This window comes from Talpa occidentalis, unplaced genomic scaffold (genome assembly GCF_014898055.3).
Source record: "Talpa occidentalis isolate TD23 unplaced genomic scaffold, MPIMG_talOcc4v2.1 talOcc4.14, whole genome shotgun sequence".
Taxonomy (NCBI): Eukaryota; Metazoa; Chordata; class Mammalia; order Eulipotyphla; family Talpidae; genus Talpa; species Talpa occidentalis.
Window position 1 is genome coordinate 39,968,028 of NW_023601433.1, and position 16,406 is coordinate 39,984,433.

Sequence of the window (16,406 nt, forward strand, 5' to 3'; positions counted from 1 at the left end):
CTCCACCCACCCATTTCACCCGCCAGGGACAGGGAGGCGGGCACCCAAGCCAGGCCCTCGAGCTGGCCAGCCCGCATGCCCTTTGGCGTGCATCATCCTCCAGGGATGTTCCAGGGGCCACTGTGGACTTGACCTTTCCAACTCACACCAGCATGTTTCTTTTAATATCTTCCTCCACACTGGCCTAGCCTGTACCTTCCCTGAACACTTCCCTGAGGGTGTGGCTGGGAAGGAGCACAGCCCAGAGTGCCATTGAGGATGGGGGTGCAGTGGAAATAGAAATAGAAAGAGGAGTGACCAGGTCCGGCACAGACAGCCCACTTAGCCCTGTGACCCCTCAGGGTCTGGTGCTCCTCCCATATTCAGATAAGGGGCCCAGGATCAGAGATTGGGGACCCAGCCCAAGGGCTGTAGCCAGTGAGTGGGGGCACTGGGACTCGGAGTGCTCTGTCCACAGACCGGAACTTGGGCACACACTGAAGCGTCCCCAAGAGGCCAGGCACTGGCACAGAGAGAGTCGCAGGGTGGGGGCTCAGAGAGAGGAGCCGCTAAGGACCAAGGCCCCCCCCCTTGCTGTGCAGGGAGTTTCAAGGCGGCCGCCAACGGCAGGATCCTGAAGAAGCACTGTGAGTCTGAGCAGCGCTGCCTGGACCGGCTGATGGCCGATGTGCTGAGGCCCTTCGTGCCCGCCTACCATGGCGACGTGGTGAAGGATGGGGAGCGCTACAACCAGATGGACGACCTGCTGGCCGACTTCGACTCGCCTTGTGTGATGGACTGCAAGATGGGCGTCAGGTGAGCCAGGTTCCTCCGAGTACTCGCTCACCTCGGCGCCAGGCCTGGGCGTGCAGATGCTGACAACGGCATCCAGGATTTCCTGAAGTTGGGCCTCCCTGGCTGTCCCCAGACCTTCGTGTGTATAAGGGCAGACCCGGGGGCCAGGTGGACTTCAGGGACCCATTCCCAGTCATCTCGCTGTAGAGGCATCTCGCCCAGCTTTCTCCATGCTGGCCCCCTCCCTTCACAGGAGCCATCTGTCCAGAGGGATAGGCTCAGACCCAGAGGGGAGAGGAGACAGGGAGAGCGGGCAGGAGACAGGCTGCACAGCGAGGGCCCGAGACATGGCCGTCCTGAGCTCTGGGCCCTGTTCTGGCTGCACAGTTTAGTCAGCTCCTTTCAAACTCAAGAAGCAGAACTCAGGACTGAAGCCTGTGTCTGCTCTGGATGGTTTAGGCAATTGATTTCTTCTAAGAGGAGACTGAGAAAGATGGGTTGCATGTGAGTGAGTGTGTGTGTGTGTGTGTGTGTGTGTGTGTGTGTGTGTGTGTGTGAGAGAGAGAGAGAGAGAGAGAGAGAGAAGGCCAGGAGAGCAGTGGCCCAGATTTCCTTTCCCCTCACTCTTCCTGAGAGTTGTCATAAAATCAGACCCAGCTCAAGGACTGACCCCTGTTCCATCAGTCTTGCCCTCAGGGCAGGGACAGCGGGGTGGGGACATACGCGCGTCTCGCTGTTTGCTCTTTCATGCCCCATGGCTTCCCTCCTTCCACCCATCCAAGCCCTCCCCAGCCAGCAGAGGAGCCAGACTGTCCCAGCACCCCCACTTGGCCTCTGTTGCTCCTCAGGCTCTGACTTCCGTCCCTGGAGGTTCTCCCCGGTGCACCGGGACGTGCCCTTTCAAGGGGAGATGCGTCCTTTCTCCCACCCCAGTGGCCCCAGGACTCAGCCTGCCTGGGGGGGCGAGGGCTTGGGCGGCAGCACAAACAAATGGAAAATATTCCAATTGGTGTTCACTCAGACCGTGGCCAAAAAAAGTACTGCTTGTTTGAAGAACACATGACCGGGCTGTCCTGAGAGGCGGCAGCCCCGGGGTCAGGCTGCCTGGTGCTCATGTGCTCGTCTCAACCTGGGAGGCTGCTGGGGCCCAGACCACCCCGCCTCTGCTCTTGTGCTCCTGCCTCCCACAGCGTCTGTCCTGCCCCACCCCAGGGCTCTCAGGAGAGACCCAGAGTGACCACCATGGCTGGGACAGGTTTAGCACCTCCTGGGCGGGGTCTGAGGGTAGAAGGAAGGGATGAGAGGACACCACGAGGCCAAGCGTGTGTACATGGCACCTGTAGACACTAGGCTTCTCCGGCCTGGCCCACTGGTGAGATCAGGCTGACAAGCAGCACTCGGGACTGAAGCCTGTGTCTGTTCTGGATGGCTGAGGGGGTTTGAAGGCCCAAGCAGTCCCACTCAAACCCCACTTTTCTCATTGAACCCAGGGATGGCCCCTTCTGTGCTCCTCATGCCTCAGGCAGGTGGGGCGTGATTCAGTGTGAGCAGGAGGAGATGTTGACACTAGAATTAAGGGGCTGCTCAGTGCTGTGTAGCCAGGCGGTGGCACAGCTGCCTCTGCATCAGGCCTCTGAAGGCAAATCCAGCCTGAGTGCAGCCGGCACTTCCCCAAGGGGCTCTGCAGGGCTCTCGTCCCTGCCGGGATAGTGGCATTTCCCCAAGTACGTTGATCCAGAAAACTTGGCCTCAGAGTCCCTCCCGAGCTCCGCAGCGTGACCTATGCGTGATGGTCAAGGAGGCTGGAGCCCAGGGCCACCACAGACACTGAGTCCCAAGGGGTTTGCACTTGTCACAGTGGCGGGAGGACTGATCAGCAAGTGCAGCTTCAGCTATGATGGGAGCTTCCAAAAAGGGGATGCAGCCTCTTGTGATGTCTCAAACGAGGGACATCTTGTAAATCAGAGTGTTATGTCACCTGCTGTGGAGTCAGAAGGGCCTTCCTGATATCCAGACCAGGGGCTGGGCACCTCTGCCCCCTGGAAGCCAGGAGGGGCGTTCCCAGAGGAGCACCCCCCTTACCCTGTTCTGAGTGGCCTTTTTACCCAGAGGCTCCGCTCCCGCGTGACAGGGAGGTTTGCCCTTCCCTCTGGGTGGGCAGGCAGCCCTCATGGGGAGGCCCTGTGACTTGCCTCCCTTGACCTCCAACCCCACCATTCAGCTGGTTATCCTGGGCATGTCTGCCCAACCTCTTTCCTGCACCAGGAGGTGAGTAACTCTGCCTGGATTTTGCTGTGGGAACCCCTTCGAGAGAAAGCCCCATGTAAAGGGATTTGACATCAAAGCCTGCTTCCCATTTAAGGAGGTCCTAAGAGCTCTTTGCAGAAGTGTGTCCACCCACCGCCTTGCAGCCCACTGCAGTGCATGGGGAGTGGTCAATGGGCCGCTGCCTCAGGCTGCACACACTGGCCAGGGCCACGCCATGCAAACGACTCAGTGCAAAGGTGTGTGTGTGCAAGTGCACAGCCAGGCCCTCCCCCTCACAGTCTCCATCACCTGAAAGGTAGTAGGTGACCAGACTCATCTTCACTCCCAAGGGCTTGAGTGTTTCTTTATCAGTTAATACAGTGGCTTCTAGAGATACATCTTTTTAAAATATCATAGCTTTGATGGTCAGTCTATTCTGAAAGTGGGTATGGAAAGTGGGAAGTAGTGGAGCCAGGCCCAGGGACAGATGGGGTAGTGTGGGGGGCCAGGTTGTTGTCTCAGCAGGCTGCCTAGTGGGCGGCTCCCACCCACGCTGAGCCAGGGCTGACTTCCCTCTGCTGCAGCAGGCCTGGCGATTGCTGTTCCTGAAGAGGCCTGGCAGCAGCTGAGACTGCTGTGGGGGAGCCAGGGAGGTTAAAAAGGGGAGCAGAGAAGAGGACAGGCATGTGTGATGTGTCATGCTGTCATGCCTCTACCCACCTCAGTTTGGTGACAGAGTGAGGGAGGCAGCCAGGTGCCAGGGATTCTCAAGCCAGGCTCGGGCTGCTCAAGTCCTACTGGCCCAGTTCTTCCTGTTTCTGGGGGACCTGCCAATCCAGCAATCAGGCCCAGGCTGCTTGTGCAGAGGACAAGCCAGTGAACAATTCAGACATGTTTCCAGGCTGGAGGCTGAGGTGTGAGGACCCAAAGGTTGGCCGAGGCCTGGTATCCATGAGGCAGTGAAAGCTAAGCAGGTCTGTGGTCAGACAGGTCAAGCGACCCCAAGGCCTTCCCTTCGCATCCTGGGCTTCTCCACCCAGCACTGAGGCCCCTCCCAAGGCCACCTCTGGCCTAACCTTTGTGCTCAAAATGATTTATTCTTTGGAGAGAATCAGAGATGCTTAAGGCCCAGCCCTTTGGGTCACCTGAGAACTAGGAAGATGGGTGGGCTGGGGGGCTAGAACGAGCTCTCCAACCCATACAGGTCTGACTTCGGAAGCCCTGACTTTGTGGAAAGGTCCCAGGCAGCCAGGCAGGGACAGCTTGGGTTCTGAGTGGACCCTGCCCTCAGCACAGCACACCCTCCTCCTCTCACCCCAGCATGATAAGAGAGGGGGCGGGGGTACAGCAGGACAAGCCGCTGAGCTGCCCTGCCTCCTCTGCTGGGACCTATGATGGTGTCCTCAGAAGGAAGCACTCCTTAGGCTTTGTCTGCTCAGTGGTTTTGGGATGAAGTTGATCCCACCCAGCAAGGCCCACCCCTATTCTCCTGACTCAAGCCCCAGCCCCATCCCCATCTGTCCTGGATCAGCATGACTTGGCTAGGTTGGCTGTGGCCCTCTGGCAAGGCACCAGAGGCGGAGGTCTAGCCAGTGGCTCTGACATAGCCTCACCTTCGGTGCAGGACCTACCTGGAGGAGGAGCTCACCAAGGCCCGCAAGAAGCCCAGCCTCCGGAAGGACATGTACCAGAAGATGATTGAGGTGGATCCTGAGGCCCCGACCGAGGAGGAGAAAGCCCAGCGGGCAGTGACCAAGCCTCGGTACATGCAGTGGAGGGAGACCATCAGTTCCACGGCCACCCTGGGGTTCAGGATCGAGGGCATCAAGGTGAGCCAGCAGGTGTGACCTGAGGCTGCCTGGGTGACGCTCCCAGGTGTGGGGAGGGATGGAAGTTTCAGGTCAACTAGCAACCTCTGCAGGGGTCCTGGCTGTTCCCAGGACCCTTCAGAGACTATAAACTTCCTCCTCCCAGAGTATGTGTATCAGCCCCAGAAGAGACATTTAGGAAACTGGCTGACCCCTCAGTCTGAATACAGGTGGCATGGCCACGGAGGGGGCTGGGCCTTGGAGCTTGTGTGTGCTAGTGGTCCTCTGCCGAGGACTCTACCCCTAGCCCAGAATGCCCAACGCTGAGGCCACCTTGGAGTCAGCTTGTGGGATGCCAGTGCTCATTGCCAGAAAACCAGGGGCTGGTAGTGAGACCCAGGCTAAGGAGGATGCACAGCAGCTGCCTTTGCCATCGCGGCTGTAACCCTGGCTCTTACCAGGCAGCCAGGACTAGGAACCCTTCCTGCCTGTCACTGATCACTTCTGGACAGACTACATGATCTTAGACCACTGCATTCTCTTTTCTTTCCTCTACCCAAGGCTATGCACCTCCCTTGCTGTTAGACTTGAAGAAACAGCTCAGGTGTGGGCTTCACCCCCAGGAGCAGGACTTCGAGGCGCCGGACCCCCAGGGGCTCAGGCAGCCATTCTCCAGAGCTCATAGATGGTGATGGCCCCACAGTGGTCCTGGTTTCCATCACCTGCTCTCCTCTTGGCCCACACTGTCCAGCCCTGGGGTCAGAGTTGGGCACTGGGAGCCCCAACTCCCCAGAAAGCTGCAGCTGGAGCAGGCTCTGCAGATGGCTGAGGTGTGGGTGTCTGCCTTGGGTGATTGCAGAGTAGAGGCTGTAGGGGGAGTGACACCTTCCCAGGGACCACTTCTTTAAGAGCCCTGGGCTGAAAAAACCATGTGCCCCTTCCCTGTCTTCTGAAACCAGCCTTTTTCTCTCTTTGGCATCCAGCTGTCAGACCCCATACAGATTACATGCTGCTCCGGTAATGTGCATTTTCCTTTCTTTATCTCTTTGAAATGATCCACTTATGCCTTTACCTCTGCCCGCAAGCTGCATGTTCTGGCCTCTGTCCATTGTCCATTGGGTGTGTGCAGGCAGCCTGTCTTCTGGGGCTGAGGGAAGCCACCCCTCTCCTCCCCTCAGAGTGGGGCCCTGCTACCCCAGCTCTCTCCTCCCCAACCTTTCTTGCTCCCTATGCCCACAGTTCTCTTTCAGTGTTTCAACTGATCTCCAGCCTGGTGGTGCACAGACCCAAGTCTGGGGGCTTCTGGTGGGGCCCTGCTATCTCTCCCTCTGTCCCTTTAGCAGCAGGTTTCCTCTAGTGTAGTGAGCCCTGCTTTCTGCCCTGAAACCGCTTAGACATGTCCGGGCTAAGAAAATGGACTGATTCCTTGCACTGGGGGAGGTGGGGGCAGGGAGTAGCACTAAGCTTTCAGGGATCCTCCCACAAGAGACCTGGGGTAGGCCATTCCCCTCCTGTCTGCAGCGAGGGAGGGTGTCTCTGGATGGCAGGGACCTTGGGGCACTCGGTTCCAGAGACCAGACCCCGAGTGAAGCCGAGACCTAGCCATGTCCCCAGACCCTGCTGTTCCCACAGACTTGCTCTCCATTCTTGGCCCAAGCCCCCTCCCACCTCCAGGCATGTGCTAAAGCTCTTCACTCTGCCTGGACAACAGTGCGGGCCTCCGCTCTCCGCGGTCAGCGCCCAGGACGGCCCCCTCTGCTGTGCCGCCACCTGTCCGGGCCCTGTAGCCGCTCACCTCCTTGTGCCCCACGTGGGAGCCCGCTGCCCAGGGCTCAGGGTTGAGGCTGGGCTGGCCGCTCTGGGCTGGTGGGTGGGTGGGTGCAGTGTCTGCCTGTGGGCCTTGCTGACCCTTCCCTGGGCGGGGGTGTCGCCTTTCCCTCCTCAGAAGGAAGATGGCTCTGTGAACAGAGACTTCAAGAAAACCAAAACGAGGGAACAGGTCACCGAGGCCTTCAGAGAGTTCACTAAAGACAATCAGAACATCCTGGTGAGTTGGAGCCCGAGAAAGAGCTGGGCCGTGGGGTACGGGGCAGCCAGGCAGGAATACCTGTCCCTCTGGGGAGTCTTGCTCAGCCCTAGACAGCTGGGCCACAGCCCTGCGGCCTTGCTGCCCACACAGAAAACCCAGACTTCTCCTTGGAAGGTGAAGAGGAAGGTGATGTGGTTGGCAGCCCCATTCAGAGGGTGAACAGGGAATCTGAGCACTCACTCGCTCCCTTAGCCTTCACCTCACAGCTCCCGAAAACCTTTCCCATCCCCTTAAAAGAGGATATTTGCTGGATTTCTTCAGTATCCGCTGCCTGCCAAATACTGGGCTAGTAAGTGCTCATCCATCCTTCACAGTAGCTCAGGAGGGCAGGGGAGGTAGATATTCTTGTCCCTATGTTACAAAAGAGCCCTCCCAGAGGTCAAGGACATGAGGAAAGGGTGGAGCTGAACTTCAGGCAGGTGGACCTGCCACTCCCTGCACCCCATGCCCCATGTCTTCCAGGCCTGGCCAGGCCTCTACCAGGCTGCAGTGTTGATGAGGGAAGGGGCTCTGGGGTTTCACATTGCCCTCTCTGAAAGGAACTGAGCGACTGTCTCTGAGCCCCAGGGGAGTGGATAAGCTAGTTGATGACACAGTGATTGCCTGTTTGCTGCTGCAGCAGGCAGACTGGACAGGCGCTCTGACCACTGGGCCTGGGACCCTGACCCTCCCAGCTGGCAAAGGCTGTGTTGTGCCACCATAACCTAAAAGCAGGGCACCCTGGGAGACTCCGGCACGCCTGGGCCCAGGGCCCACATAGCCCTCTCTGCAAGGACTCTCGGTGCCCACTGGACCTGAGGACCACTCTCCGCTCCTCTCCTGACAAAGGAGGCTTCCCTTGTTCTTTGGCGCCTCACCAGTGCTGAGGCTTCAGTCATGGGGCCTGCACTCCAGCTTTTCCAGAGCCTGAGTTCTCTGGTTCCTGGGTCACCCGGACTCTTGTGCCGGGCTCTAGGCAGTGACACCACTGCAGGGCCTTGCAGGACCCACCGAGTGTGCCTGGGTGACGGCTTCTCCAGCAGGCACCCCCCAGGACCAGCGAGGCCGCTGCAGAGAGAATGGTGGCGCTCCTGCTCTTAATCTGTCCCTTCAAAAGCCAGAGGCACTGATGTTTGTATTGGGAGACTTCATGGCAGGCAGCTCTCCAGATGCTGCCTCTCGAGCTGCTGGCCTTCCAGACAGCCCCAGCCTTGAGGGAGGGACTCCCAGGGCTGCAGGCAGGAGCTGTTGCTTTCATTACCTTCTGCTCACAAAGCAGAGTCGTGGAGAAACTCAAGACCTTGAGACCTGCCACCCCATGTTCTCCAGGCCTCCATTTCTTCATGTCTAGATGAGGAGACTGGAATAAAACATCAGGTTTTAAGGTCTCTCCCGCTCTGATGTTTGGTGACCCTAGTGGGCTGAATGGAACTCAAAATCTACCCCACCCCTAAATGTTTAAAAATCTGGTCCTATTTCTTTTTCCAGATCGCCTACCGGGACCGGCTGAAGGACATTCGCGCCACCCTAGAAATTTCTCCCTTCTTCAAGTGTCACGAGGTAGCTATTGTGTCCTCTTGGATAAAGAGCTCCCTGACCGTTGGGCCTGCCCACCCGAGCTGTGGGCACATTGCCCACTCTCAGACCTGCCCATTCACAAGCCCTAGACCCTTTGGATGTGAGAGCCATGCCCCAAGGCCTCTGACCCAGCTCCCACAGATGACCAGGCAGGTTGTCCTGAGGACCTAAACTCAGATCTGTAGCCGCCCCTCTCACCCCAGCTCCTTCCTAGCTCTGAGACTCGCCTGTTCCAGGTGGGGATATGACAGGACTTCTATCCCACGTTACCCAAAAGTCTTAAGGCAGAAGCTCTCTTGAGCATCTAGGTGAGCCCCCCACCCCGAGATCTTTAGGAAGGCAGGTCTTGCAGGTAGTAGTCCTGGAGCAGCTTGGATCCCTGGGGACACGGATCTGGGAACACGGATCTGGGAACACGGATCTGGGGAACTGGGAACAGGCCAGCAAGCAGCAGAGACCTGAAAGACAGGGTTTAGAATTGTCAGCAGGATCCCTGGAGGCTTTATAAGATCGGCCAGGAATGTCACCACCATGCCGGTGCGTGTGCAGCAGAGGCACGCCTCTCCCCATTCCCTGAGACTTGGAGCTCTTTCAGGAAAGCAAAACCTCGGAGTGGTGTTGTGTGGAGGGATCCCTGCCCAGAGAGGGCTGTGGATCCAGCAGGAGGACTGGAGGCAGGTGGTCCCGGGGTTACCAGGCAAGGGGAGCTTCCCCAAGGGGGGAGCAGGCCCTACTGGCTCTCATGACACCTCAGTGCAGACCACACACTGCCTTGCCCTTGGATTTTATCCCCGACTTGTCCCTTAGCCAGGATGCCCATCCCACTCTGTGCACTGGCTCTGCTGGTGTGTTGAATGGAGCCACCGTGATAAGGGGGTGTGCCAAGGTAGGGGACCCCCACAGGGCACACTGGGCCTGATTCTTCCCTGAGTCCCTGCACTGAGTGCAGGTGTCCTTGGAACCTTTACTCCCTTGACCTTGCTGAGGCCTGTGTCCCCAGGTCCTCCGCTCCGCCTGGGCCTTCTTTATGCCTGGTCCTTGTGCCGCCTGCCAAGACTCCCTTCACCCCTCCTCTGGAGGACAGGGGCTGCCTGGTTACCTTGGGCCGGGAAGGCCTGAGAGCTGGAGACCAAATTAATTGAGGCTTCTGTTGTTTTCTACCTGGGAAGAAAAGACCCCTCTCTGGGCTTGGTCAGCTGTTGGGGAGGGGAGGGCCAGGGTCAGCCCTCCTCTGCCCTGGTCCTGAGCACTATAACAGCCCCTCCCCACGACCCCTCAGTCTCCTTCTGGCCCCATGCAGGTGACCCCGGAGAGGGCTTGGGGGATGTGTTCCTGCTTGAGAGGGCGCTACTCCCAACCTGTTGCTCTGATCCAGCCCAGGGCAGCGAGGGCACCAAAGTGCACTTTGGTGCCCTCGCTGCCCTGGGGAAACCTTTGGCAGAACCTGCCTCAGCCACCTGTCCAGGATGGGGCGATCTGTGGCTAACACCTGCACCCCGCTGTGCATTTGGACGTGCACAGGGTTCTTTCATCTGCCCCCATAGTTAGGGTGAGAATCTCCTTGACATCTCCCCTTTCACAAAAGCTCTTACTTCAGGTGTTTGTGAGAAATCAAGATCTAGGAGGCCCCAAGATTGAGGTGTGGCCTGACATATGCAAAGTGTCCAGGCTGGAGTTGGAAGGTCTGCATCCCAGGGTCCTCCCTGCCGCCACCCAGAGAGCGGTCACCATTCTGGAGGACTGACTACAGAGGTCGTGCTTTCCCCAGCATGGTCACTGGTGGGGGACCCCTGCCTAGATGAGAACAGAGGACAGAGTTGCAGAATTGGACGGGCCTCGCCTGAGCCAAGCTCTCCCCATTTTTCATTCCGGCCTCAGGCTTTCCCAGGTTCTTCAGGTGCCATGTTGCGGTATGGAGGGCAGGGAAGGGGCTCCAGTGTCCCCTCCTCATCTCTCTGTCCCCTGCAGGTCATCGGCAGCTCACTCCTCTTCATCCACGACAAGAAGGAGCAGGCCAAGGTGTGGATGATCGACTTTGGGAAAACCACACCCCTGCCCCAAGGCCAGACTCTGCAGCATGACGTCCCCTGGCAGGAAGGGAACCGGGAGGATGGCTACCTCTCGGGCCTGAACAACCTCATAGACATCCTGACGGAAATGTGCTCTGGCACCCCGCCCGCCTGAGGCGGCCCCGCACTCCCCCCCTCTCCCCAACTCCCGGCCTCCTTTCCTCTGTCTTTGCTTCCCTTCTCTTTCTTAATTTTTTCCTGCACTTCTACCTGGTTCAAGCCCCAGAACTGACCCTCCCAAACTGCACTACAAGACACTTTGTAGAAGAGACAAGATTTGCAGCTACTTTCCTGATTGAAGGCCCCAGTGGTGGGACTTCACTTCTCTTTGTGACTAGGATCTTGCTGGAAGAGAAATGTCCCGGCTCTGCTGCTGGGAGTGTGGGCAGGGGTGAAAGTGAGGGCCTACAGAGGCTGCTCCTCTTGCCTCCAGGTACCATGAGGCCGCTTCCCACCCTGCATACCTGGGCTTCTTTCATCAGGTCCAGAGCCCCCAGCAGTTACAGGCAGGGCTTCAGGCCAGTGCCAGGTCGGGTCAGATCTGTTGGGCTTAGATCTGGAGAAAGGTGCAGGTGGCCACGGAGTTCCAGGCTACAGAGAGGGACCCTAATAGCCGAGCCCACACCCTCTTGACTGGCTATCCGTGGGGGTCTGCTGCCCCCTGGTGGCAGGTTCCATTATCACCGCTGCCAAGCACAGCCCATTTCTGCCCCATCCTCCAAGCCTGGGTTGGGGGCCCTGGAGGGCGGGGTAAGAACCCCATGTGTCTGAAGGTGCCAGGCTTGCTGGTAGTTGGGGCACAAACCCACTGTGAACCATATGTCTACCATGAGTAAAGTACCCTCTGCTTTGCAGCCCCAGGGCTTCCTTTGTAGGATTTCTAAAGTCCCACCCATCTGGTATCAAAACTTTAGCTTTGGGCCAGACCCAAGAGCCAGAAAAGGTCTGGAGCCAACTTGGCTGTGCTACAGGAGGGGGCAGGCAGTAGCTGTCTTCCTCCTCTGTATTATCACCCATTAATTAAGAGGGAGACTAGTAAACCTAAACTTCCAGAGATGGCCTCCTCCTCACCCCCCTACTCTCCCACCCCCTAAAGCCACTTGTGCCTCCCACTCCCAGCCTTGCTTTGGCAAGTCCAGGGGCCTAGGCAGTGTGGACCAGGGCATAGCCAACACCAGCAGAAAGTAAGTCCCTACAGAGGTTGCTCCTCTGGCTCCCAGGTACAATGAGGCCCCCCCTGCACACCTGGACTTCTGTCATCATGTCCAGAGCCCCCAGCAGTCACAGGCAGGGCTTCAGGCTAGTGTCTTTAGTTCCCCCTGAAATGTCTTAAGTCTGAAGGGCGTAGACCCGTGTTTCCCAAACATGGTAGTGTCTTTAGTTCCCCCTGAAATGTCTTAAGTCTGAAGGGCGTAGACCCGTGTTTCCCAAACATGGTAGGTAGCTTCCAGGTGTGTGGTGGGTGTCAGGGATGTTACAGGCATCTCTAGCTGGAGCCTCTAGATTGCTGTGGGGGCATTGTGGAGAACCAGTTATTAGCCCTATTTTAATTGTGAAACAAGTCTATGTTATTGAGAAGAATGTATAATTTGCATGACTTTTTAGAGCAAAACCCACGGCTCAATGACCATTTGGAGCTGTGCCCCCAGTAGCTCCCCTTTGCTGTGGGGGTTATAGGCATGGTTGGAGAACTGGGCTGCTCCCCAGCCAGCAGGCCCTGGGGTGCATTGCTCCAAGGAAGCTGCTGTGGAACATGGCAGAGAGAGTGCCCCCAGGTGTGGCCTGGAGAGGCCAGTCTGGAGGTGGGGATTCCTGGGCCGCCCCCTGTCACAGTAGGGCCTGGGAGTGGGGGGGCTGTCAGCTCACCCACGTGACGTTTCCGTTTCCCCTTTCACACACTGAGTGAGTGACTGTTGGTGGGGGTGGAGGGTGGGACCCATGAGGATGTATAAGTACAGATTTTTTAAAAGGAAATCACTTTGAAACTTCCTGGCTCTTGTTCAAAACAGCAGTGAGCTCCTGTGTAGGCTGACTTGCTAAAGGTCACGCCCCCGCCCAGCATTGGAGACCTTATGACTGCAGAAGTCCCTGAGGGATCACAGCCAGCCTGGGGCTCTGGGCTGTAGTTACCTGTGAGTTGGAGGGCCGCAGTGGCCTGTGCTTCAGCTGTCTGCAGGAAAGCGTATCATTAATTCAGACATAAAGATCCTACAACGATGGGCTGGCCGAAAGTGATCATTCTCTTTCTATCTGTGAAAAAGGTTCATTAATGCTAGGAACAAAAATTACAGGGGACCAGCTTAGTCTCCTAAGAGAACAAACTTTCCAAGCACTTTAAGCTGGCACCAGTTGTTTGCAAACAGTGTGCTAATATATTAGCAAATGAGTTGCTTACTCAAGGAGGCCCAGGAGGCTCTAGCAGCAGGACTTTGCGGTTTCCTGAATATGTGAAAGCATCTTTTTAGGGTCATTGTGTGACTTAGGGGCTTGGGGTGGGGTTTGTATTTACCATGCTAATTTCCCTCTTCTAGGCTTGCTCTCTCTCAACTCCTCGCCTTCGTCCTCCCACTGCTTTTCCTAGTGGGATAAATGGGTCTTGAATGGAATGTCCCAGAACCCCTGCCCAGGTGGTCCAGAAGACCTCCTCACCTACCCAGCTCCCAGCAGGGACTGCTTGTGTCCTGGCTGTGCAGGTGTCAGGAGGGTAGGGCATGCTATGCACACCTGCATACAGGTGAGGGAGCCCCCTTCCTTTGCTGAAGTGAGGACGGGGCCCTAGGGGGTTCTTGGTGTTCAGCACTGCTTAGCATTCAAGGAGGTTTCTCAGCTGTGAGTCCTAAACTTGCTTTTAGTGTCATGTAAGACGTTTTTAAGTTATATTTATTTTGTTGGTTTTTTAAAATTGCACAAAACACTAAGGCTGAAAGGCTAGATTTTGTTCATAAAACTTTGCCTTCGGTATGGACTTTCTTTCCGACTTTGCCTTCTTTATGGACTTTCTTTCCTGTTTGGTGGGACGAGCTTGGAAGCAGCCCTGGCTCCCGGAGATGGACTCTTTTCTCCCTGAACTATATTTAGCTTTGAGTTCCTCCGCATCCGGTCAAGCCCAAGTGTGTCTTACCAGGTGCCTGGTTTGGGAAGGGCCCCAGACTGGGGAAGAAGCAGGGTGGCCACCCCCCGCCAGTGCCTTTTTTTCTGGAGAAGACTCTCGGAGGGTTCTTCCTCCCTCTATACCCCTTTCCCCCTGACAACATGGAGAAAACTGAACTGTTACTATCACACCCTCCCCGCCGCACGGTGCCTGTTGACTGCAGATGCTTTCTATCTTCCTAAATAAAGACCCTGGGGACCACAGAATGTCTGCGGTGTGATGCTTCTGACCCAAGCCTGGGAGCCGTGTCTGAAGGGTGGTGGGGGGAGTCTTTGGAAGCTGGAGGTTTACATCGTTAGGTTATAGTTATGATGACCCCCTGGGAATGGGGGTTAAGTGGGATACATGTTAATCTGCAAAGATTTTAAAATACTCTTCAAAGGGAGTCTCTTCTAACCTCCACAAAACTTAAACATGGGAGCTCAGGAACTTAGAAGTGACCCCCAACCCTGGTTATGGAGTTGGCTGCACCTGCCAGTGTCTGTGGTCCCCTTTAATCCCCACATCAACATGAACAGGCCATGCAGTTTCCATTTTACAGATGGGGAAACTGAGGCTTAGATCAGACAACTTGACCTGGGTAATAGTGAGGAGCAGGGATTGGGAGCCAGAATTTTCCTGTTTCAAGCCTAATTCTGTCCTGCTCCCTAGCTGGGGAGCATCTGGAGGACAGAGGTCTTATATTATCTTTGGCCTGGATCCCGGGAACCAAGCATCAGGCCAGGCATACTGCCACTCAGCAAGGGTTTGCTGGACTAATGAGAAGCTGTGTGGCTGGGCTGGGCAGACACCTTCACCTGCCATGCACTTCCCTTCAGCTTTCCTCCAGCTCTGGATCGCTAGGGCTTCATTTGCAGAATTTGAATTCTGTATTGAGGACGTGGTGTATCCTTCCCTTATTTTAAAAAGTTACAGGAAAAAGTACAGAAAAACCACAGGACCTTTGCACTTTCTGCCTGTGGTGTTCCACCAAGTTACCACATGGTTAACAACACTCACTTTCCCATGTCCTTATCTTGTCCAATCAGCGCCTCAGTGGGTTCTGTTCAGTGTCCACAAGTTACCTAAGTTACTTCCAGCCCACCCCTGGTTTCCCTGTAGGCCCCAAGCCCTGGGATCCACTAGGCCCTGGCCCATGTAACCTTGAAGTCTGGGAGCGTAGCCTCATATAAAACCTTTCACCAATGGAAGAACACATGTGAATGGAGTCTTCTTTCACTGCCACCCAGTATGGACGGATGTGCCTGACTGGCTTCCCAGAGGGCAGACCTATGAGAGCAAATACCAACTTCACTAGTGGGGCCGCTTTTGCAGCCCCACTTGCAGCAATGCTACCTGACCTGGCCCCTCCTCCCCCCAATGGGGTTGCACTTCACGCCAAGCAGTAGGAAAGAAGCCTCAGCCTCCGGCTTTGCTCACAGAATCGCATGGATCTTGGCGTAACCGCTGCCTCCTTGGAAAGGTGTCGGAACCCAACTAAGTGAGAAGACGCTGGCCCCTCCCCCCCACAGTGCCCATCCTCTCAGGCCATCCCAGTACTCATAGACATGTGGGGTGACTTAGGGTCTGTCCCTTCCATTTTGACATTCCCCTGATCCCTCAGGGGCTCGGGGCTTGACCCTGTTAGCTATTGCCCTGCGGTGCCAGGCACAGGGCCAGTGCTCAGTAAGCATGAACTGGGGGAGGCCTGAGCACCCTCAGTGTCTATGGCATTTGGGTATAGAGATGCCTCTGCTTTAGGCAGAAGACCCACTCAGAATCGGAGTAGATGCTTCTGCTCCTGGCCGGTCATTCTCAAGGTCATGTTCAAGGCTTTGCCATTGCTAATAATTGACTAATTATTGACCAGCAGGTACACTCAACAAATACTTTCTGGCAGGGCTGAGTCACTCCCTCTTCCACTCAATCCTTTCATCTGTGGTTACTCCTCAGGGCTTTATGATCGCCCCACCTCCCCAAATGCACTCCCCCACAGTCATCAGACACTGCCCACTGGCGTCCCCTCAGGCCCGAAGAGACTGTACTGCAGCCAGCCCATCCCCCAATGCCTCCTGCCCACCTGGGCTTTTGCTGCCAGCTGGACGGGAGGTCCTCTCCCACACTGCAATTGTGGGGCGGGGAACATTCAGGCCTTCTCAGCATCTGCACCCCTTTATCCTGCTAACCTGGGCAGGACTCCACACATCCCCTAAAGGATCTGGCCATTTGGAGCCCCCGCTTTTGCAGCCCCACTGCAAAGGCTCTGGCCTTTAGGGGATGCACTCCCCCACAGGAGAAAGAAACAGACTCCAGGTTGTGGGGGATCAGGGCACCACCAGCCTCTCTGCACAAGTGCCTGCCCCAGCTGGTGCCTGTGGGGGCAGCACCAGCCTTCTCTGAGTTGCTCTGCTCTGGAGCTACATGAACCAAGTCTCAGCCTTTTTCAGTGACTACCTGCAGGGCAGTGCCCACCTGGCCTCACAGCCCAGCCAGTCCTTCATCCTGCCCCTTGTACATTCTGGCTGAGGGCCTTATAGGGTTGGGCAGGTAGCTGGACTCACGTCAAACTTTCCCCCAATTCTGCCAAGTTGGGGGAGAGAAAAGAAACAAAATAACAGAACTACCTGAGCAGTCAGTGAGGCTGGCTGGGAGCACCTGTTTTTGCAACAGGGTGGTGTTCCAGACTGGGAACCAACATGAAACCTGGAACAATTTGAGAAGCAGCAGTGAGG

The 16,406-nt window shown here is 56.6% G+C and overlaps 1 protein-coding gene across 1 annotated transcript in view; it reads left to right on the forward strand.

Moving 5' to 3' along the window:
• ITPKB (inositol-trisphosphate 3-kinase B) overlaps positions 1–14,017 on the forward strand; it is a 98,543-nt gene extending 84,526 nt beyond the window's left edge. The window contains exons 3-7 of the mRNA XM_054694972.1: positions 582–795; positions 4,646–4,850; positions 6,775–6,876; positions 8,386–8,457; positions 10,444–14,017. Of these exons, the coding sequence (XP_054550947.1) occupies positions 582–795; positions 4,646–4,850; positions 6,775–6,876; positions 8,386–8,457; positions 10,444–10,659 (809 nt within the window). The 3' untranslated portion in view covers positions 10,660–14,017. The remainder of the gene's footprint in view (positions 1–581; positions 796–4,645; positions 4,851–6,774; positions 6,877–8,385; positions 8,458–10,443) is intronic.
• The last annotated feature ends 2,389 nt before the right edge of the window (positions 14,018–16,406 follow it).